The sequence below is a fragment of the Ursus americanus genome, chromosome 14 (assembly GCF_024610735.1).
Source record: "Ursus americanus isolate L20-20 chromosome 14, mUrsAme1.1.p, whole genome shotgun sequence".
In the NCBI taxonomy this organism is placed as follows: Eukaryota; Metazoa; Chordata; class Mammalia; order Carnivora; family Ursidae; genus Ursus; species Ursus americanus.
In genome coordinates, this window is record NC_142140.1 from 63,258,715 (window position 1) to 63,282,634 (window position 23,920).

At 50.7% G+C, this 23,920-nt stretch overlaps 2 protein-coding genes across 2 annotated transcripts; both read right to left on the minus strand.

Annotated features, from left to right (window-relative positions):
• Positions 1-569: 569 nt before the first annotated feature.
• KRABD2 (KRAB domain containing 2) lies at positions 570-10,465 on the minus strand. Its single transcript, XM_087867594.1, is given in 4 exon segments — positions 570-6,746; positions 7,342-7,488; positions 7,491-8,130; positions 9,642-10,465. Coding segments are annotated over 3 exon segments (1,470 nt in total). The 5' UTR covers positions 7,564-8,130; positions 9,642-10,465; the 3' UTR covers positions 570-5,496.
• A 939-nt stretch (positions 10,466-11,404) lies between these two features.
• RPL26 (ribosomal protein L26) lies at positions 11,405-16,650 on the minus strand. Its single transcript, XM_045797289.2, has 4 exons — positions 16,575-16,650; positions 15,478-15,650; positions 14,212-14,352; positions 11,405-11,576 (listed from the first exon to the last, which is right to left on the minus strand). The coding sequence occupies exons 2-4, from the start codon at positions 15,643-15,645 to the stop codon at positions 11,448-11,450; spliced, it is 438 nt and encodes a 145-aa protein (XP_045653245.1). The 5' UTR covers positions 15,646-15,650; positions 16,575-16,650; the 3' UTR covers positions 11,405-11,447.
• Between the last annotated feature and the right edge of the window lie 7,270 nt (positions 16,651-23,920).

Consider the following 23,920-nt stretch of genomic DNA (forward strand, 5'->3'; position numbering starts at 1 on the left):
GAAATCAAGATGGGTTAGGATTGAGCGGGAGCCGTGGGCTAGGAAGTGGGGGTACCCTGGTGACCTTTGGGAGGGTAATTCATAGCATGTACCATTAGCATCTGTGTAGCTCTCTAGTGTTTCAAGCACTGCCACACGAGGGGTGGAACGCCTTGCTGGAAAATAAGCTTCTCCCCCACTCTGTGAATAGCAGAAATGAATCGATTAAACACATAAACATTCAGACCCGGAACTGTAGCTCCTAGAAGAACACACAGGAGAAAAGCTTCATGACATTGGTCTTGGCAGTGATTTTTTGGGTAGGACACGAAAAGCACAGATAACAAAAGCGAAAAGAGACAAGCGGGCCTACATCAAACTAAAAAGGGTCTGCACAGCGAAGCTCAGAGAGTGAAAGGCAGACTCTGGAACGGGAGAAAATATTTGCAGACCATTTATCTGATAAAGGGTTGATATCCAAGAAATATAAGGAGTTCCTTCAACTCAAAGCAAAAAAAAAAAACAAACAAAAAAAAAACAAACAAAAAAAACCCCCAAAACAAAAATAAAACCAAAAAAAAAAAAACCCCACCACCACCACCACCAAAAACCCCAAACAACCCAATTGAAAAATAGGCCAAGGACTTGAACAGACATTTCTCCGAAGAAGACATACAAATGGTCAATAGGTACGTGACAAGAGGCCCAACATCATTAGTCATCGGGGAAATGCAAATGAAAGCCACAATGAGATACCACGTCGCACCTGTTAGGAATGTTATTATCAATAAAACCCAAAAGGTAACAAGTGTTGGCGAGAACGTGGGGAAATGGGACCTCTGCCATACTGTTGGCGGAAATGCTGAACGGTGTGGCCACCATGGAAAACAGTGTGGAGGGTCCTAAAAAAATTCAATACAGATATATCATATAATCCAGCAACCCCACTCTTTTTTTTTTTTTTTTAAAGATTTTTATTTATTTATGTGACAGAGATAGAGACAGCCAGCGAGAGAGGGAACACAAGCACGGGGAGTAGAAGAGGAAGAAGCAGGCTCATAGCAGAGGAGCCTGATGTGGGGCTCGAACCCATAACGCTGGGATCACGCCCTGAGCCAAAGGCAGACGCTTAACCGCTGTGCCACCCAGGCACCCCTCAGCAACCCCACTCTTAACACTTTTACCCAAGAGCTGAAATCAGGATCTTGAAAAGATATTTGCACTCCTACGTTCACTGCAGCATTATTCACGACAGCCAAGACGTGGAAGTGACTCACGTGTCCATCGATGGATGGAGGGATGAAGAAAGTGTGCTCTGTGCCCACAATGGTTTATTCTGCCTCAAAAAAGAAGGAAACCCTGCTACGTGTGGCCATATGGGTGAACCTTGAGGGCGTTATGTGAATAAAGCAGTCACACGGGACAAATATTGCAGGATTCTGCTCTAATGAGGAATCCGAAACAGTCGAGAGAAGCGACGGCAGAATGGTGGTTGCCAGGGATTAGGGGGAGGGGAAATGGGGGACTGCTTTTCAAGGGGTGTAAAGTTTCAGTTATGCAAGATGATTATATTCTGGACATCTGGACATTTTGCCTACAGTTAACAATAGCGTATTGTATACTTAAAAAGTTGTTAAGAGGGTAGATCTCATGTGAGATGTTCTTACCGCCCCCAACACACAAGCAGGAAAATCTCCCCCCAAAATCCCCTAAAAACCCAGACAGAAAAGCAGAAGTGTATTTGGGGACCAGACTAGCTCTTTCCACTGCACTTCTGAACTCCGAGGATCGGCGAATGGCCACGGTGCACTCAACCTTGAGGGCGACGTTCCCTCTCTCCGACAGATGTGGAAGTAGATCCCATTCTGCACCATAAAACTAAGCTGAATGATCCAGAAGGACAGGGTATTAAGATCTTAGCATCAATTTGCTTCTGTGTAAAAGGAAGATTTGCGTGAACCTCTGCAACCAGTACCGATTTTTTGTGTTTTGTTCTCTGTTGCTATTTAAACAGTGGGCTGTGTTAAGTCTTCCAAGACTTTAGAAATTGTCGCTACACCTTGTAAAAATTACCTCTGGAAAAAAAACCTGTCCTTCTGATTGCTTGCGGCTCTGGGTTGAACCGTATCCCCCAGCTCCACCCCTCCAAAAAAAGAGGCTGAAGCTGTCCCTCCCAGTACTTTTGAAAGTGACCTTATTGCCAAGTAAGGATGCAGACGATCAAGCTAAAATGACATCGCTAGGGTGGGCCCTAATCTAACACGATGGGGTCCTCATTGGAAGGGGACCCTTGGACACGGAGACAGACACACACACAGGTGCGAAGGCATGGGGAGAATGTCACCTGCACGCCCAGGGACACTTGAGGCTACCAGAAGACAGGAGAGGCACCGAAGTCTCCCCAGAGCCCCGGCAAGGACCCAACACTGCGGACACCTTGATCTCAGACTTCTGGCTTCCAGAACTGTGACACGATACACTTCTGTTGTTTTGGCCCCCCTGTTTGTTCGGGGCAGCCCTGGGAAACTAACAGAGCTGTCTTGAAAATAAGGTAGCAATCGGTTTATCTCCGTATCAGTAAGGTTTGTTCAATCAGGACAGGATCACCAGGCACGTGCTGCTTCTTCCACGCGCACAATGGAAGACATGAAGATTCTCAAATAACTTGGGTCTGTTTCCTTGAAACGGACAGCCCCAATCTGACAAGCCCAGGGTTCCTCGATCACAGCACAGCTGCACACAGGCACGTGAAGCATTAATTCCCCATTTCTCTTTCTTCCGTGGTTAGCCTCTGCTCGCTCTCTATTGGCTGCTCTGTTCATTACTCATTCGTAAGCATCCTTTTAAAAATTAGGATGGTTTTAGGTGTTGCCAATGTTTTCTCCCAATGTCACTTATCTTTGCTCCCTTTGTGAACGGCGGTATTTCCCATGGATATTTGAAATTTTCAGGAGGGCAAGTATATCAGCTTTTTCTTTTATGGCTTTTGAATTTCACGTAGGGCTCAGGAAGGCTTTTTCCATTCCAAGATCACGACAATCCCCCATTTCTCCCCCAATATCTTTATAGTTCCGTTTCTTGTTTAGGAATCAGATGTCATGTGTTCTTGACCGAGAGCTAATTAGCTGACTAAAACCACCCCTCCTGCTGATGTGGAATGCCACTTGCATCATAAATTCTTAAAGATAACAGCGGTCGGTTTCTGGCCGTGGTTCATATTCTCATTTCACGCGCCTGTCTTCAGCCACGGGCCACAGAAATGCACGAGCACGTATGCTGCGGGGCCAGAGGGTGGCCGCCCGGAGGACGCATGCGCAGACTGCCCCTGGGGGCTACCGCCGAGCTCCAGTCCTTTGCTGCGGGCCTGGCGTGGCCGGACGGCCCAAGTTTTCAAGAGGTGTATATGAAACCTCGTTTTGAGAACGACGGCAATGATCTGAGTTTCACACGCAAACTACATTCGCAAGCTGAAAGCATCTGGCGGTGCCCCAGGAGCCTTTGCTCCAGATGCGCAAACGCAGAGCGAGGCCGCACCGGGTCTCCGTGTCCACCCCTAACTCGCTCCCACCACCAGTAGCAAGAAGTGAAAGGGGAAGGGAGGGCGGCGACGCAGCAGCTCGGGAAACCTGGGTTATCTGTAGCCCCTCCCCAGGGAAGGCAGGGACGCTGCGCTTCATCTCACCTCTCCCCTGCACGGGTCGGGGATGCGGTTCCCGGTTTGCCCGGCCACCAGGAGGTGGTAGGTCAGCATGAGGGTCGGTAACATGGGTCGAGCCGGGCCTCCCAGGCCCTGCCAGGGAGAGTGACAAAGGAGCAATGCAGAGTTAGGTCCCAGCCAAGGATGGAGCAAGATTTTGGCCCCCCAAAACACGCTGGAAGGTGCTATTACCTCCTTTCTAATAACAATCATGTAGCCTCCCTGTAACACTGTTTAACCAGCAAAGGAAGGGCAGAGGCCCCCAGCTCTCACGTGGGGGACGGGCTCCGCTGGTAGCAAGGACAACTAACTTTGGTGTGTAGACAAAGTCCCTTCACACATTCTCTCGCTGGCTCGCACAACAACCCTGTGAGGCAGGCAGCGTCTCCCCTTCTGTAGGTAGGGGTACATAGTGCCCCGTATGGAGGAGGAAACCTGCTCGAGGGGCGATCAGAATGGGCTTTGGATGGCTCCAGGATATGCGGGGAGGGTGCGTGGAGAACAAAGACCAGGCCCTCCCCTTTCCTGCGTCCATCTCTGCAGAACCATTCGTTTCCACGACAAATCCTCACCGAGCCCCTCTGATGGCTTGGCATCATCTAGGCCGTGGGAACACGACCGTACCCAGGGCATCATCCTTCTCCTTGGCCAGGTCTGTTCTCCTCACCCTGAACCATGACCCAGACAGGCCCCTGCTCTAGTCGTCTCTGGCCGGAGCAGGGACCTCTGGCCCATGTTTGCCCTGTGCTCCAGAGTCCCTGGCGACTGGTCATTTCCTGGAACGTACTGAGCTCTTCCAGAAAGACGTGCTTTTCTATTCTTGAGGCAGAGACACCTGGCAGACTCAGACCCAAATCCCAGGCATGTCTTAATTCTGGCCAACTTTTAAAGTCTGTTCCAGGCAGGTCAGACCATTCCCTGTGCATGCCATTCTGAGAGCAGGGATGGTACCTGCGGCTCTTCTTGAGGCAGGAAATAGAGCGCAGGCGCGGAGGGGGCCAGTCTCCAAGCTATGTCAGATCAACCTCTTCTCGCTACCTGTACTTCGTCTCCATCTTTTCCTCTGATGCCCCCGCGTTTTGGGATATTGTCTGAGGATTTGGCAGAAGGAATACGTACCAGATACATGGAGGGCATGAGCACCAGCTTACACACTGAAGACCCCATGAGTTCACGTTCTGCAGGCAAACATACTCCTCTACTGACTACAGTTGGTAGACTGTGTCCCCCAGGTACACCCAAGGACAAACCCCCAATACCTGCCGATCTGACCTCACTTGGAAAAAAGGTCTTTGCAAATACAGTTAAGGGGGGGCTCTTGAGATGAGATCATCCTCGACTGGGGTGGGCCTTAAATCCAATGACGTGGATCGGGTATCCAATGATGTCCTTCTAAGAGACGGAAAAGGAGAACGCACACAGAGACAGAGGGGAGAAGGCCACGTGGAGACCCACAGAAAGACGAGGCAGAGACTGGACGTGTACCAGCCAAGGATTGCCAGCAGCCACCAGAGAGAGGAGAGAGGCACGGAATGGATTCTTCCTCAGAGCCTCCAGAAGGAGCGAACCCTGCTGACACCCCGATTCTGAACTTTTGGTCTCTGGAACGACGAGAGAATAAATTCCTGCTGTTCTGGGCTGCCAAGGTTTGTCACGGTGGCCCCAGGTCACAGACCCGACCCGGTTATCCCCTTCGAGCAAGGACCGGCATGGACAGTTTGAGCGACGGGAGAGTGCAGCTTTGTGCTCCTTTCCCCAGGGAATTTTGGGAGCTGTACGGACCCACAGATGCCGTGGGTACCCACTCGGCAGGTGCCCGGTCACCAGCAGAAGAGACCTGGGGCCCCCTGTGAGGTGCGGGGCTCTGCAGCTTCCGGAGCGGGGGGATCGAGGTCCTCATCCATGTCGGATCTGTCCGCTCCGACCTCAGCCCTTTCTTCCTGCCTGACCCAAAGGCTACTTTCTAGCTGTTCTTCAGCAATTTCCAGCTCTTCCTCTGTTTGTAAGACGGCCACGGTTTCCCGGGGTAAGTGTGAGGAATACAGCCCGAGTTTGGCCTTAAAACCAAACATCGCTTCGAATGGGCTTCGCTGCAAGGACACGTCGAACAGCTGATTCCTCACCATCTGCATGAATCCCAGGCCTTGGGCCCAGCGACGTGAGCGGTGACTCTGCATCCAGGCATTTATCATGCTCTTGACGTCATGGCTGGCTTGCTCCAGGGAGCCCGGGCCCTGGCCAGGGCGCTGCTGACCACCGACAATCTTTAGGTCCGGCCATACCTCATTGAGCTGGTGAATAACCTGGTTTGTGAACTCCACGCCGCTGCCTGAGTCTAACACGCTAGGTGTCCCGAGAATTGTGAAAATGTCCAATAGGACACTGACCACCTCACGCGCCCGCTTGGCTTTTAACGGCCGTAACATGATAAACTTGGTCAAGCGGTCCTGGTAATATAAAATAAACCTGAACTCACCATCGGCGTTGGACTGCATGTCAAGTACTTCCACTTGGCATCTGGAGTCAATGTCCTTAATGGGCCTGGGGGCGAGACCTCTCTTGGGTACCGGGTTCTTCTGGTGGCACTGTTTACAGAGTGTCAGATACAAGACAATGACCTCTTTGGTGACATTCCCGTATTTTCCTTGTAGCTCCTTGAGCATGCGTGTCCGCCCGCCGTGTCCAATACTGAGATGCGTGTCGTGGAGAATATCAAACAATTCCTCCTTATGCACGTAATACCGAACGCGGTCCCGTTCTCCGTGCGTCGCCTCTATTAGTTTCTCTGTGCCTTGCACAGAGATCACGTCGTATCTTGCTGCGCGGCGGTAGTCACGTGAGGACTTCTTCCCCTTTTCCTTAGCTTCTTTGACTTCCTTTATCGTTTGGAAGTACTTTTCTTTGGAAAATACCTTGCTGTTGTAACTTTTGCTTTCTACTAACTTCGTCACGCTTATAAGAAACTTTTCTCTCATGTTATGTATCTCCATTTCCGTATCACTTGTACTGGAAACACCAGGAGGGTCATTTGCAGCTTTCTGGGGCATCACGGAGAACTTTAAGAAGGAGCCTAAGAGAGCGAGCGAGAAAACAAAGTTAAAATCACCGCTATTCCCTCTGGGAGACTCTCCCTCCAAAGTTCCTCATTCTTCCATGGGATTTCTGAAGACTACTACACAGAAGAAAGATAACATAGTATAAAACAGTAACAGAATAAAGCAGCTAGAAAGCCAACTAAGGCCGCTCAAAACCTGATCATGTCAAAAGAATTTTAAGTCAGTAAGATATACAGAAATGTGTAGTAATTTTAGACTTTAGGCAAACAGAATAAAGTAACCTGTTAGCTCATGAAACAGAACCGAATTAACCTGTCTTTATTAATTGTACAGGAGAGAGGATACATGGAAATGCTTAATTGTTGCAATCATACACACGGGAGAATGTTGCCGGAAGGCACCACATGAGAACAGCAAACTCTGAGCCTGAAGTTAGCACCAGGGAGGGCTTTTCAGCCTTCCTACAATCAATGTAATCAATTTCTCGAGGCTGAAGAGTCTGTCCTCATTTTAGCAGAATCAAGGAGAAAGTGGTGGGAAATTTCCGAATGGTAGTTTTCCCCTGTTGACGGTACAAGGGTTTAGTGAAGGAAGATTCTGAGTCCTTACCCTGAGGGGCCACGTTCTCGTAACTGTCCAGCATTGTGTCCCTGCAGCGGGCCTTCCCAGAGGCTTTCAAACGCTTCCAATCTTTGGTCAGGTCCTCAAACGTCGCTACCTCTTGAAATGACACCAGCTGCTGCCACAGGGACCATTCTTGGGGCCTGGGCTAAGGAGTGGCTGCAGCAGGACTGGGGGAGAGACAGCGGAGGGTACCAGGAATGAAGGCATGCCAGTGTAAATGACTCGGAATGTGAGTCCTGTGATTATTATAAGATAACAGAAGTAAAGATGTGGTCTCCTATCCAAGCAGGTGAGTCCAGCTTCGTGGGCGAGGAAAACAAGTTCTGCCCTCCTGGGAGGTCTGGAGGCCTAGACTGTTTTGACACTGCCTGAGCTGAGGCCCACATAGTTCCAGAACAAAGCAGAGAGTCCAGGAACAAAGCAGGGTACTCCAAGACTGGGAGACCCCTTCCTGTACAGGCTTGATGGCTCTGAAGAGAGGCAGGGTCTGTTTCCAAAAGTGGAAAAAGTCAACCTGTGTGTGTGTGTGTACAGAGAGATTTGTCAGGAGATTACCACGCCAAAAAGAGGGAGGCCAAATGGTCCACACTCCACCAAGACCAGAGAATTCCTCAGGGAGACAACTTGACCATCAACTGAGGTTCCTTAGAACCACTCCAGGTTGTGGGAGGGTGATGCGGCCACGGGAAGAGTTCACGTGATGATAACAGGATAACAACGATCGGAGGAAGACAAGAAGCCACCAGATGCAGAGCCGAGGGGCAGGGCAGAACCCTGAAAAGCACAGAAAGAGGAAAAGGTTTCAAAGCTCTGAGCGAGAGTCTTAGGTAAGCTGAGGTTCCGAAGGTTCTCCACTAAAAAGGCTTCAAACTCCCGTGCTCGGCATCACCGGTTGACCACCGACATTCCTGATTCTAAGACACTGCTGATTATAAAACCACTGACTTACCGATGACTTTCTCTAGAAGGGAAAAAACAGAGAACCTACATTAAACGACACATCCAGAGTAACATATATGGAAGACATACATTTTAGCGTTGAAGAAATAGAACGTTTGCAAGTGCTGTTTAAGTCTGCTCCAGTTCCTCTGTACAGACGGACATTTTAAAGGCTCTGAGGGGGCACCTGGGTGGCTCGGTTGGTTAAGAATCTGACTCTTGGTTTTGAGCTCAGGTCATGATCTCAGGGCCCACGTGGGGCTCCATGCTCAGCACAGAGTCTGCTTAAGATTCTCTCCCTCTGCCCCTCCTGCTCCCAAGCACCCTCTCTCACCAATAAATAAATCTTAAAAAAAATAATAATAAAGGCTCTGAGAAGTTCTGCAGTAAATAAACCAGTTTGTTTCATCTACTAGTTATATTTATTTATTTATAAGATTTATTTATTTAATATAGACAGAGACTGCATGCGCACAAGCAGGGGGAGTGGCAGGCAGAGGGAGAAGCAGGCTCTCCGCTGAGCAGGGAGCCTGATGTGGGGCTGGATCCCAGGACCCCGGGATCATGACTTGAGCTAAAGGTAGATGCTTAACTGACTGAGCCACCCAGACGCCCCTACCAGTCACATTTAATCACTGACAATGGCACTTTGTCTCTAAAGGAATATGTTATCATCCCCTAGCCCGAGTGGTCCTCAGAAGAGACCTGAAACCCAAGATATTCACTGGGATTCAGGAAAGCACCTTCGAGACTCCTCCCTGAAACCAGCATCTCTGAGTGGCTGCCCTGGCTCCGATTTGAGGCCCTTCAGGGGACTGCAAAGGAAGGACAAGCCTCGCCTCCATCCTATAAAAGAACGAAGACAGGTTGGAAATAATTTATAATCAAAAGATGCGAAATCTCAGTCTTTAATATGAGATATAGTCCTCACACTATGCTGGGAAAAGCCACGTTTGGCTAACAGACCTGTTTTGGTTAGTCCCTCGGTGCTTGTTTTTTGAGAAATGACAATGATTTACCTATAGGTACAGATGGGGGGATTTCACTCATCCGACCTTCTTGGAAAATGGGAAGATCTGGCCACCCTGGGAGCTTTGCTGCTTGGCAACAACTAGCTGCCGCTTGGGTTAAAGAGCCTGCACTCTCCTGTTTCCCAGCGTCCCCAGGCGCCCTACTAACTTGTCCACCTTATCTGCCCATCCCTGTGGTTATCTGGGTTTTCAACACCTGTTCCACAGCAGCATGCAAAGACTGTGCTGAGCTTCCTGGTGCAATCTGTGACAGCGGGGTAACGGAGAAATGACCTTGGTTAGAGAAAACTGGAACGGGCTCCCGTCCTCACCCACCTGTGAGTCTTTGCTTTGGCGTCCCACACCTGGAACGTTCTGCCATTGATCTTGGGAATCCCGCCCAGCTCAACTCAGTTGCCTTCCTGACGCATTCAGCGACTCCAGCCGGTTGCCACCTCTCCCTCCTCGGTAGGGCCCGGGCTCTGGAGCACTTTATTTTCTGCATTTGTAGTTGACCGGTTCTGGTGTACACAACCCAGCAAGTAGGGGCTGAGCCACCTCCCTGGCGGCATTCCCTCTGAGCGCCAAGGGACTCAGAGCAGAGATAGAATGCTCAGAGCACGTCTGGCAGACACTTCCCGTACAGGTGCAGCGGCGAGGCCGCGCACCGGGAGCGCTGAGTCGGGTGCCTTGGGAATTCCATTTCCGACTCTACCACTACTGTGTGCCTGCCTCGGGCAGAGTTACTGGGGCGTCGGCTCCCTCGGCCACAACACGGGGAGGTACCGTTTTCCTGATGCAGACGCGGAGCTTCCCCGCACCTCCCGACAGACAGCCCGCCCGCTCCTGGGGACTTGCTGCGGGCGCCACACCCTCTACGTGGCCTTCCTCCCTGCACCCCCGCGGGCTGGGCGCCCCCCACTCCGGGCCCGCCCGCACCCCTGCCCCGCCCGCCGATCGCCGCCCCCTACCCCCGCGAGGGCGGCCAGCTAGGGGCTGAACCAATGAGCGAGGCCGGGGAGAGGCGGGGAGGGCCGGCGACCCCCGAACTCGGCCGGTCGGCAGGGGGATGAGCCGGGGACCGCGGCGTCCCCCCGACTCGGGCGCGAAACCAGCCGCCGCCACACCTCCCGCCCCCGCCGGCGCCGCAGCTCCCACTGGCCGCTCGCACCGGAAGCCGCTCCGCGCCGGCCGGAAGCCCCGCCCCCGACGGCCGCCTAGCATCCTTTCCACGCTCTGGACCGGGTCCCGCGAGGGTCCTGCGCCGCCTGTCGTTTGGCGGTCGCTGGGGCTGGTCTCCCTGCGGCCGGCCTGCGCGGGACCTCGGCAGAGCGAGCCACCGACCCCGGTCCCCCGAGGCAGGACCGGTGTTTCCCCACGTTGTTGCGAAGTCTGCATTTTGGGAAATAGGAAAGTAAGCTACATTCATCATTCTGCCTCTAGAAGCTTCGTCTAAAGCGAGCGAGGGCGGAGGCGCACGGGTTGTCCACAGTGACGGCACCTTTTTACGGAGCCCCGAGAACCTACGTTTCAGATGAACATTTCTTAAACTGCAACCTAAGCATTTCCCTTCTGTGAGATTTTGGCGTAGCGACACTCCTCCGAGCGGCACCAGCGCATGCAAGGTGGCGAAGAATGACTCGGGGCAGCCGTCGAGGCGCCGCTGCAAATCACAGCGGCTCCTCGCTTCTGCACAAGCCTCATCCCACTGGCAATGTCGCTTCTATGCGGAAAACCGTGCAAGTATGCCACATGCACACGTATAGAGTCGTAGCCCAACAGCAGTGAAAGGGCAGGTTCAAGGCAGGAGCCCACAGGGCTTTTTATATCTGGGCCGCCTTCTCAGTGAGGCATGATGTTCCCCAAATACTGCCTGCTCTACTATCAGTCCTGATTTCAATATTTTGTTATTCTGGATGCTTAAACAGTTGGTGCTCAAATGGAAAAACCCACCCTACTTTAACAGTTATTTTAGCAGAGTCAAGCCACAGGATGGGGCGGCCTGCCTCCGGGGAGCAAATGCCACCTGACCTCCCCGAAAACCGATCCACTGGAAGGGAGGTGGTATTCCCCAAGCACCACACAGAAAGCAAAGGCTCTTCATTTTAACAGTTTTTATTTCAAGTCGCACATAAGATGACTTTACTCCTGCATCTTCTCGATTGTTTCTTCCTTATATTTGCCCTTTTCCTTTCCTACTTGGCGAGATTTGGCTTTACGTTCAAGGATCTTTTTGCGGTCTTTGTCCAGTTTTAGTCTAGTGATAACCACCTGCAGAAAAATAAAACACTTCTAAGCTTTAAACAGTTACCGGCTTCACAACCTAACTAACTCATACACATTTCTGTTTCTTTCTTTTTTTTTTTAATGCTCTCTTTTCTAATTTCTTTTTTTTTTTTAAAGATTTTATTTATTTGACAGAGATAGAGACAGCCAGCGAGAGAGGGAACGCAAGCAGGGGGAGTGGGAGAGGAAGAAGCAGGCTCATAGCGGAGGAGCCTGATGTGGGGCTCGATCCCATAACGCCGGGATCACGCCCTGAGCCGGAGGCAGACGCTTAACCGCTGTGCCACCCAGGCGCCCCCACATTTCTGTTTCTACTGTAACTTGAGAATTGAGCTGGAATACAAATGTAGCTCCGACCCACAAAACCACAGCACAGATCTCGCTGCGACAAATCTAATTGTTAAAGGTCTCTAGATGACGGTACATTCAGGTCTTACGAAGGAAGGCGAGGAACAGGGGGAAAGGATGCTAAACCAGGTGTGGGAACAGAGCGTAACGACCGAAAAGCATATCTGTCATCATGGAGCCTGTCCTTTAACATGGGGAGAGAGAAAACAAAGTGGATGTGTGTCAGACTCTGACATACCGAAACACAGGGCAATAAGGGGAGGCTAAAGACTGAGAGCATGCGCTAAATCCTTAGGGTGACCAAACAAGGCCCTACAGAAAACGCTGCATTCAGACACCTGAAACCTCGAGCACATTATGGTGAGAGACGCCAGACGGGCAAGTGCTGTATGACGTTCACAGACACATGGAATTGTAAAAAGTCAAACTTGTGACAAAAATAGATTGGTCAGCAAGGGATGGGGAACAGGACAGATGTTAAGGGTATAAACTTAAACTGTAAGTCCTAGAGATTCATGTGCAGTAGTGATATATACACGATACTGTATCATAATCACTAAACTTGCGAAGAGACTAGAACTTTGTTACTCCAACTAAAAACAACTACTAGCATGTTAGAAGCGCTCATATCGCTACAGTGGCAATCCTTTTATATACAAATCTATCCAACTAACATCTTGCACACCTTCAATTTACACATTAGGTCAAATGTATTTCAACAGAAAACACACAAAAAAGACAACACCTGAAGAGAAAGGTGAACTCCTGAAGAAAGTAAAGAATTGTTTTGGTAAAAATACAGCAAGTACAAAGGTCCAAAGGCAGGAGAACTTAAAAGTTTCACAGGTGCGTGTTTTTCCATGTTAAGTGTGTCTAAGAATCAACCGGAGAGCTTGTTAGAACAGATCCCTGGATCCTGCCCCCAGTAGAGCCAGGAACAGAATCTGGAATTCCGTCAAGCGGCCAGGTGATACTGCTAACAGAGACACACTATCAGTAGCATGGGTGCAGGAGGGGCAAGGCGGCCAGCAGACTAGGTCAGAAGAGGGGAGGTCTACAAGTGGCTGGTGAGGGGGATCAAGTAAGGTCTTGTAGGCCACTGATGGCAACAGATGGGATTCTGGATATCACCTGACAGCAGCCAGTGGGGGGTGGGGTGGGGTGGAGATAAAATAATAAATGGCATTTTTGTCCTGAGCAACTGGGAGGATAGAGCTGCTATACAGGGTGATGAACAAAGTCTGAACAGACTCAGAATTCTGAACACATTAGGTTTAAGGTTATCAGAAACCCAAGCTGAAACGCAAAATAGGCAACTGGGTGTTGAGGTCTGGGCTGGAGTCCTCTGCCTTTAGAAGTCTGAAGTCCTTGACTGAAATAAAGAGATGAAGACAATCACTGAGCCACAGCGAAGGAAACGGTTATGTCCTATGCTGTGCTACTTTGAAAAGACCAAGAATCTATCACTGGATTGGTGAACTCGACAAAGCCGATCTACTGGTGGACCAGACATAGGACTGGCAAAGGCTAGAGAACGGCGAAATCCTTGCTCTCAGGAGACACACGCTAAAGGAGTTAGAGGAAGTGTCATGACGCTTATAATCCACTGGCGGAAAGGAAAAGGGGAAAAGAAAACACGGGTAAATGTTAATAGTGAATTCCAGGTGAAAGAGACGGAATTTTGCCACACCAATCCTTCAACTTTCCTGTAGTTTGAAAAAACAAAAACACACAGATCCTAAGATCATAAAATTTTTAAAGAATTCTAAGAAAGAAATTAGAGACTAAAGTATCAGAGAATTCACACCCAAGTCCCAAGCAGGCACTTGCATGGGAAACAGACCAGATTTTCTATCCTGGCTCAGACACTACCACTATCCACGAGATCTTAGCTTCTGGGATTCAGCTTCTTCCCCCATTTGTAATGAGCTAAAACCAAGAGTCGGACACAACCGACTGAACCACCCAGGTGCCCTGCTTACTCGGCTTGAATAGTAAAAGCAAACAGGGTATCAGCTCTGTTTTATAGAAAAATACCCTCTTTCCGTGATGTTAAGATTTGTTTGGTAGCTTTTGAGAAAAAAATACATTAAACATATACAATAACTGTTAAAGACGCCTTGATCTCATAAAAATTTTCAGACTGGTTTCTAGAACCTCTAAAATCAGGGGATTCTACTTCTCTGGGATGGCCCTGCAAACAAGCAATCACGTTTGCCAACACTTCCTGTAATTTCCTTCTCTTCTCGTGATCGTTCGCTGAAACACGTACCTTGCTAGGGTGAATGCCCACATGGACGGTTGTGCCGTTAGCCTTCTCTCGCTGCACTCGTTCAATGTAGATGACGTACTTCTTCCTGTAAACCTGGACGACTTTGCCAATCTGCTGACCTTTATAGTGTCCTCGCACAACCTAAAAGTTCAAAAATAACAAAAATATTAACCTTGGGAACCAGGAAAGCTACAAATCACATAAACGTCATTCACTCTATCAGATCTGTAAGACCTTTCAATTTTGAAAGACTTAACAGTTAATAGAAACGTGCCAATAATTCTGTCTTTAACCTGCAAATAAACCATGCCCCCATGTAAGTCTAGTGATGGACAGAGCATCAACTGGTGGTCCACAAGCAGCGGTGGGCTTGGTGAAAGGTTAAAAACGAGCCCACTCTGGCTTGCTTAAAAAGGAACTTTACTCCATCCCAAAGGAAGCAAGAGGCCACAAGATTAAATTCACAACCCATTACCATGTCCAAGCCAGTGCCAGAGTGGTCAGCAGCAAGTATGTATGGGAACCAATTCTTTCCTGAAGTCTTAACAGTTTCCCACCCAGGAGTCCTAGTGTTCCTGTTTGTCAGGAAGCAACCCAAAGCGCTCCTGCACTGATGTTTCTTTCCAGCTGCAGATTTTCTCGCATTAAGAGATCTTGAAAACAGAGATCATCTCCCAAGTCCACTGGCACATCCGGCACCAGCACAGTGGTAACCGGTGGCTGTTCTCAACCCACACCACTATCTGGGGACAGGTTTTTTTATTTAAATGGGTGTTAACCTCATCAAATAATACTGGGGACAGGCAAGCTGCTGTAGAAACCTGCCTGGATCTTGTCATCAACGGCTGCAGGCTACAGCTAGGAAAACACGTACAGACGTTTTCACTTAAATCGATTTGACAAGTTATTTACTGGTAAACATAAAACCACCATATAAAACTATGGTTCTGCTAGGGCTTCTGTATCAGGGTTGATTCAGACAGAACTCTGTGTATTGGTCCTCAAAGGTGTCTTCATTGACCAATCACACCAAGAAAAAGCTCATCACAAAGCAACGAGCTGGTTCTGAGCCATCTCTCTTCTGGTTCACACGCCCCCATTCTGATGCTTGGGACAATCGATACTTTTCCCTGTTTGATTCTTTAGTTCCCTTTTGCACTCCTGTTCTGGGAGTAACGTCTCCGGTGCATCGTTCCCAGAACGCAATTCCTCTTCCAGGCCCGGAGTGCGGGACATCTGCCAAGATGACCCCAACGCGGTACCCACCTGCACTTCATCATCCTTTCGGATGGGCATGGATCGAACGTTGTACTTCTGTCTCAGCTCTTTGGAAAGAGGGGAAGACATGATCTTCCTGCGAATGTGGGAAGGTGCATTGAAATGTCGTTTACGGTTCTTGCTCCGGTCAGAAGTCACAAAGGGATTGAACTTCATTTTGGCTAAAGAGAAAAGTTAAAAGAGGTGTCAACCCTTAAATGATCACAATCTCGTCGTTTCCAAACAGGTAACAGCAACTTTGTCAGCTTGAGATGCTAGAAAGCCCATGGAACCAGTCATATTCTACCGGGATGTTTTCTGTATTTATTTACGGAATAAAGAATTGCAGGGCGTCTGCCTTCGGCTCAGGGCATGATCCCAGGGTCCTGGGATCCAGCCCCACGTAGGGCTCCCTGCTCAGCAGGGAGTCTGCTTCTCCCTCTCCCTGCCGCTCTCCCTGCTTGTGCTAATAAATAAAAATAAAATCTTAAAAAAAGTAATGCTCCATCAGTAACACACTTGCTTCAGTTCACACCCTCCAAACTCCTGAAATACCAGGTAAGGAAGTTAAGACGGGACTCGCATCTCCGATGCGTGAAGGCAAGGCAGACCCACAACTGTTATTCAATCAAAACATCACGCTTTGCAAAGACCAACCAACGTCAATACGCTACGGACTCGGGTGTGAGCACATTTAGCTCCCTACAAAATGCATCGGCTCCTTCGTCGCCAAGCCAGGGAAGGGCTACACATCTCGGGTCCAAAAAGCCTTCTCCTGGGCAAGCGCGGCCTGCAAGTTCCCCGGCTTTATCCGGAGATTATTTCGAGGCCATTCTTTAGGAAACTACGCCGATTAGAGTTGTCTCCATCCCCAGAGAACCCTTCCCCTCCAGGCGCCGATGCCGAGTTCCCAAACCCCCTTTCCTCCTCCCTTCCCCGAGCTCATCGGCCCTCAAGCTTGCGGGAAAACAGGTCAAGACCATCCTGGCCCCTCTCTCTGGGTGCTATTCGTCCACCGAGAGAGTATCGGGCCCCTGGAGTCAAAAGACATCGCGCCCGCGAAAGGATGGCTGCGGATGTCTCGCGCTTGCACAGCCAAAACTCACCCGCCGACACTTCAGCGATGGCAGCAAGAGGGAAGAGATCCACACGTTACTTCCGGTTCTGTAAGTTGACGAGAGATCTCGCGAGACCGATCATCTCTTGGCGCGAGAGAGGCGCGGCGTTGAACGAGAAGGGGAAACTGGGAAAGAAATTGATGACTAGTGTCTCCCCCCGGCTTGGAGGGGAACTGCAAGGAACTGCGAAACTGTCTTCTCCAGGGCCTGGTGCCTCCCATGGGAGGTCTGGGTTCCGCAGCTGCGTGCTCCGGGAAGGGTCGTTCCTGGGCGGGTGGCGGGGGCTGCTCAGGGTGTGACTGCCCCGGTGCGTGGTGAGGGAGCGGACGTCCCATTCGCCGGGAAAGGGGAGGTCTTACTAGCGGCCGCCAGGTGACGCTGGGCCCGCGGCCGCGGGTCACCCCGGTACGGTGGACACCGCCAAGTCCGCCCCGGCTCGTGGCGCGGGCGTATCGAGAGCGCCCGTCTTTCGATGAGCTCCAGCGGACACCGGCTGCCTTCCCTCCCCGCAGCGTGTGCTGCCGGCGCCGCGGGGACCGCCCGAGACTCGGCTCCAGACGGCCACCCGCCTTGCGAGGTCTGGGACCCGCGATCCCTCCCTGCCCCGCGCCAGGAGGTCTGCACCTGCGTTTCTAACGAGCTCGCAGATGATGCCCGGGATGTGGGTCCGAGAACCACACTTGGAAGGAGGCCTTTGCAAGCGGAGAGCTGTGTGCCTTTCTGAATGTCACTGCCCGCTGTCCTTCGGTTCAGGGTCTGATGGAAGCGGGGCAGGGGGGATGAGCTCCCCCCAAAGGGATGCTGGGTCAGGCTGCAGTGCGGGGGTGGGGGGCGTGAGCTCCCGCTGCTTGCCCGGGCCGCGCACCTGGTGGGGGATCCCTTTCTGTCGAATGAATAATGCATTGTCATTGAATGAATGATGCGGTGTCATACTAACGGAAGACACATTTCATGATAATTCCTAAGACGTAGTGAGCTTGCTGAGTCCTGGGGACACTCTTCTACTCACTTTACGTTGTTAACTCCTTTAATCCACCAAATAGTCTTGTGATGCTGGTACAGTATTATTGTTCCCATTATACAGATGGGGTCATTGAGCCACAGAGAAGTGAGAGGAACTCTGCAAGTTATGTAGAACCCTTAGGTTATAGATGAACCCATGCAGGCTCTTCCCAGCCCCTTCCGTATATGGTCCCAATTTCTAGGACTCCATTGGGTCAAGTCAAAGAGTGAGAAACCATGTCCTTGAGGACCCAGAGAAGAGTCAGTAAAGAACATGGGTTTTCAGGGGTGCCTGGGTGGCTCAGTCGTTAAGCGTCTGCCTTTGGCTCAGGGCGTGATCCCAGAGTCTCAGGATCAAGCCCTACATTGGGCTCCCTGCTCAAGGGGGAGTGTGCTTCTCCCTCTGCCCCTCACCCCGCTCGTGCTCTCTCTTTCTCTCACTCTCTCTCAAATAAATAAATAAAATCTTTTTTAAAAATTCAGTGATAATATCTCTACTGCAATTTTTTTAAGTTTATTTTTTTTTATTTTTAAAGATTTTATTTATTTGACAGAGAGAGAGAGCCAGCGAGAGAGGGAACACAAGCAGGGGGAGTGCGAGAGGAAGAAGCAGGCTCCCAGCGAAGGAGCCTGATGTGGGGCTCAATCCCAGAACCCTGGGATCACACCCTGAGCCAAAGGCAGACGCTTAACGACTGAGCTACCCAGGCGCCCCTAAGTTTATTTTTTTAAATAAATTCTACACCCAATGTGGGGCCCAGACTCACCACCCTGAGATCAAGATCACTCTAGGACTGAGTGGCCCAGACGCCCCTGTAATTCTTTTCAACAAACGTTTATGCAGCATATTTTGCAAGCATCCCTGATCATCTGGACACTGGAGTCATAAAATGAAATTAGTTAAAGCTTCTGCCCGCTGGAAGCTGATTGTCTAAGAGGAGACATAAACAGCGAAACTGACAATCAGGGGCCCCCCAGGAAAAGTGCTTGATGAGCCCACTGCCCTTGGTGCTTTTTTTTTTTTTTAAGAGAGGGCGGGGGGGGGGGGAGAGGCAGAGAAACTTAAGCAGGCTCCATGCTGAGCCCATTGCTGGGCTTGATCTCATCACCCTGAGATCACGACCCTGAGATCATGACCTGAGCCGAAACCAAGAGGTGACCACTCAACCAACCGAGCCACCCAGACACCCTGTCCTTGGTGTTTCTCTGCTTCAGGAGTAGGAGGGAGCTCTGGGGTCAGGGAAGACTTCTGGGGTGAGATCACCCTTGGCTGAGTTTGGAAGAATGTTAAAATTAGCTCCATGAGGCAGTGGGAATCACTGGAGGGAAGGCTCAGAGGTGTAAAGCAGCATGACAGCATGACGTAGTGTCTCCAGGAGCCAGGTCCTTGTGGCTGGAGGGAGGGACCTTCAGGGAAAAGCCCATGGGGCTCCGGGCTGAGCTGAATTTGATTTGGTTACTGAAAGTTACAGGGAGCCACTGAATGCTCCTGCCTTCCTACTTGCCTTCCTTTCTGGTCTTTGCAGACTCACCCTCTCTCTTCTTGTTCTTACTAGTTCCCCCACACCCCTCTTTTCTTTCTTTTTTTTCCCCCAAGTTTTATTTATTTAAGTAATTTCTACACCCAATGTGGGGCTCGAACTCACAACCCCAAGCTCAAGAGTCAAGCGCTCTTCCGACTGAGCCAGCCGGGCACCTATGAATCCCCTCTTCTTCAGGTGTCCCCAGTCCTCTTCCTCTCTCTCCATAAAGGCCTTCTCTGTTCCCCCATACTGCCCATCATTCTCTGCTGTCGCCCATCCCTCCAGAGGCCTCCTGAGCTCCCTCCCCGCCGTGCAACACTGAGTCATTGAAATTAAACCTTCAGGCCACCATCTGGACAGCACAAGCACTTTGTACAGTGCGAAGATTGCCAGGGTACAAATTGTACACACAGATGCAAATCATGAGTAGCCTAGTTGTAGAGTCGGTTAACCTGCATCAGTGTCTTGGCTCTGCCCTGCGTGACCCTCGGGCCACCCAGCCTGGCTGCTCCATCTCTCTTCCTTACGTGCCTCTTACGTGGTTTGAAAAAGGTCCTTTTAAACAGACCCTTTGGGGTTGTTTCGAGGCTGGTCTTTGTGAAGCCCTAAGACAAACCGACTATCCACATTCCACACCCGAGTCCCTCGGACTCAACTTTTTTCCCAGACGCCAAACCACCCCATTTATTCCTTCCTTCCTTCCTCCTTGCCTGCCTTCGCGCGGGCATTCTTCAACTATTTCTCCGACTCTTACCCTTTACCAAATCCTAAGCCAGGCACTGAGATACGAAGATCAGTAGGATCTGGCCTCCCCTCAAGGAGCACAGTGTCTGTAAGGAAGAAATGGCCCTCTGAACAGACAGGTGTAACAAAGTGTCCCTGGGAAGGTGATGGGATGGGTCATTCTGACTGAGGTGGCGCCTGGGGAAATCTTCACAGGTAATCCTTGAACTGTTTCTGGAAAGCCAGGGAGGCGTTTTCCAGGCAGAGAGAGCCCCCCAAGCAAAGGCCCAGAGGTCGGCACCAGCATGACCTGCTGATCTACAAAGAGTTTGTGCTGAGAATTAGTTTGTACCAGGAGGATGAGGCCAAGTGAGGATGGGGCCAGGTTATTTTGTGCCACAATGGGACACCTGGGTGGGTCGCTTGGTTGGGCATCTGCCTTCGGCTCAGGTCATGATCCCAGGGTCCTTGGATCGAGTCCTGCATCGGGCTCCCCGCTCAGCAGAGAGCCTGCTTCTCCCTCTGCCTGCAGCTCCCCCTGCTTGTGCTCTCTCTCAAATAAAGAAATAAATCTTTAAAATAAAAAAAAAAAAAAGGTTATTGTGAGAGAAGGTAGCAAAGTGTGTGTGTGTGTGTGTGTGTGTGTGTGTGTGTGTGTGTAAGGGGGATGCCCTTGGACAAGGGGAGGAAGAGATGAGCAACAGTTCATGTTTAATCCCAGGCATCCATCTCTCTGTCTGTCTGTCTATCTATCTCCTTATCTGATGGTATCTTTCTGTGGTGCCTTGACCTCAGGGGGGGTTGCTTAAAGCAAAAGCTTTTACTTGACAAAGAAAAGGAAGGGTAGAGAAAAACCAAAACAAGCACATTAAATGATCAGGCCCAAAGATGTCCAGAGGAACTAAGAAACACTGAGTCAAATACTAAGCTTTTTACCTTCCTTCCTGGTATGCCTGTTAGGCAGAAGATGTCACATCTCTAACCAGACAAACCAGCCCCACTGAGCTGGTAGCCGACACTCTCAGGCTGCAGGACAGGTAGTCGGGCAGCTCTCGAATGTTCTTGGGGCCAGAGCCTCACGGGGTAACCGGCGTATACACTGAAGATATCTTAAGCATCTAATAGCATTTTTCAATTTAATTTTTAATTATTTATTTATTTGAGAGAGAGCAAGAGAGCACAGAAGGAGAGTGAGAGGGAGAAGCAGACTCCTTGCTGAGAAGAGAGCTGGACACGGGGCTCGACCCCAGGACCCTGAGATCATGACCTGAGCCGAAGGCAGATGCCTAACGGACTGAGCCACTGAAGCGCCCCTTTAATTTAATTTTTGAATAAGTAGTATGTTTGCTTGTTTCAAAAAGTATCAGAGGGAGGGCTGCCTGGGTGGCTCAGTGGGTTAAGGGTCTGCCTTTGGCTCAGGTCATGATCCTGGAGTCCTGGGATCAAGCTCCGTGTTGGGCTCCCTGCTCAGTGGGGAGTCTGCTTCTTCCTCTCCCTCTGACCTCCCCTTGCTAGTGCTCTTGCACTTTCTCTCTCTCTCAAATGAGTTTTTTAAAAAAAAGTATCAAAAGGAAAGGGAAAATCACCTCCATCCTGTCCCATCAGTTTATCATCCCCTTGCCCAGTTCATCACTATTATTAGTTTTTTGTGTTCTCGTTCCAATTTCTTGATGCACGAATAAGCACACCAGAATGTGAATTCTTATCCCCCCCTTCCACAATGTTCCACACCACGTTTATCGCATTGGCCATTGTGTCTTGGAGACATTCTCTGGGTGTATACACAGGTCTATCTAGAGGATACGTTTCTAGGACAGGACTTGCTGGGTCAGAATAGACATTTTGATAGCTAATGTCAAATTTCCCTTCCTACGGGTTTTACCCATATCTATCCGCACAACCTCACCTGCTTTCTCTCAGCTTTGGAAGCAGAGTACGTTTTGAATCTTTCAGCGTTTGACAGGCTAATAGGTGAAAAATGGCATAGCTGCAGAAATGTTAATTTGCATTTCTTTCACAAGCGCGACTACATGTTTGAGACCCATTTGCATTTGTCTTCTCGAGCTGTCTCTTTCATCTTATGTGAACTGTCTGGAAGGTCAGAGCTCAGAGCTTCCCACATGCATTGGCGATGTCTCTGGAATCTTTGAGAAAATAGAACCTTTATTTAAAAAATGGCCGTTTGGCATTCTTTGAAAATAAAAGAAGTGCCATCTACAAGTCACTGGCGAACAATATGAAAATGCTACAGGTATTTTGAAGTTAAAACAGACTCATTAGAGTCTTTGTAAATTTAACATTTTTAGTCCTATAATAAATATGTTTTCCACGAATCCACCTGTATCCCCCCAGATAGCACCCATGCTCTTCTCTAGTCTTGAAAAGAGCATAAAGAAACCCATAAGTTAAGTGTTTTAAATCAGCCCTCCCTGTGTCCCAAATATCCCCTGTAGGGTGGACCCCATTCCCCAGTTGTCCCCACATGGACACCACTATGGGAATTTGGGAACCAGATAAGAAGCAGGGTACTAGGGGCGCCTGGGTGGCACAGCGGTTAAGCGTCTGCCTTAGGCTCAGGGCGTGATCCCAGAGTCCTGGGATCGAGCCCCACATCGAGCCCCACATCGAGCCCCACATCGAGCCCCACATCGGGCTCCTCCGCTGGGAGCCTGCTTCTTCCTCTCCCACTCCCCCTGCTTGTGTTCCCTCTCTCACTGGCTGTCTCTATCTCTGTTGAATAAATAAATAAAATCTTAAAAAAAAAAAAAGCAGGGTGCTATTCTTTCCCCACAGATATCGAACTTCGCTGAGAGTTGTGTAGGTTGTGGGGGGCTTAGCTGCTGGCACGCCTGGGAGCTGGTGAGCAATAGCCTATTTGAGCGAGTAGCTGAATATTTTTGCTGTTTTTTAATCCAAAAATTAAGATTATGGGCCTAAAGGAACAGCAAATGGCTGTTGGCAAGTGACTCGCCCCACAGGCAAGACCCAGTCCGAGGCTTTTCGAGCGGCCCTCCACGCCGAGCCCCAGCACAGTCCAGGGAGGGGTCTGTGGGACCTGGGGTTCAGCATTTGTGGAGACAGTGGCGTCCCTGACAAGTGCGGCTGTTTTCTTCCCCACCCATCGTCGCCCAGCCCAGCTGGGAATCCGCCCCGGGGAAACTGGCCCAGCTGGTGTGGCCTCTAATGAGTGGTTGGGTCATGAGGAGGAGGACCTGGGCTGGGAGGGAGGCGGGAGCCCCCAGGGGTTAATTGTGCCCACATACTTCTCTGCTGACTCAAGTCTCGGCCATCAGGCTCCCCCTGCATGGCCTGCCTGCCGGTCCATCCTTGAGAACCCCAGGACTCAAACTCTGGATCATTCCTTGGGCCTTGGGGAGACCTCCGGCTCTGTCTGTGGGTCACTTTGCTAGCCTCAGCCCCTGTTCCCCAGGATCAGCCTTTTCTGTTACGTCCCCCAGAGATCCTGGGCCACAGCCTCTGAGATCAGCTGCTCCCCCAGCGAAGACCTTCCAGGCGGGTGACTCGGGGGTGGGAAGGCATACACCTGCCCAGCTGTGAGGGTCATGGATGGTTGCTGAGATCATGGGAAGGGTGCTTTTGGCCCCTGAGCCACCCGTTCTATTGGCTCCTGAGAGCAAGCTAGAGAAGCCTGGGTGGGAATTCTGACCTGGACGAGTCCTGCCGTGGGGTCCCCCTCCAGCCACGACGGAGCCCCACCTGCCTTCAGGTAGCTCACCTGGCAGACAGGGATGGCGCCTCGCGGCTGGTGACCCCACAGGAAGAGGGGACCACCCATCTTCCCACCTTGCTCAGTGCCAGCCTGGAAGAAGGCGCAGCATCTGCAAAGGGGCTGGCACAGCTGTTGCTTCCGGGGAGGGGAGGGCACCCCATTTTCCACCCTGGCCTGGAACGTGGAGTTGGGGTCTGGGCCCCGAGCTCGGCTCCAGCCGTGAGATCATCAGCCCCCCAGCCTCCCCCACGGACAGGGCGGGGGCGGAGCGGGAGGAGACGACGCGCGGTCCAGGCTGCCCGCCCCCGCCGGCCTCACCCCTCCCAGCCCTCCCCCACCCAGCTCAGCGGCGGTGC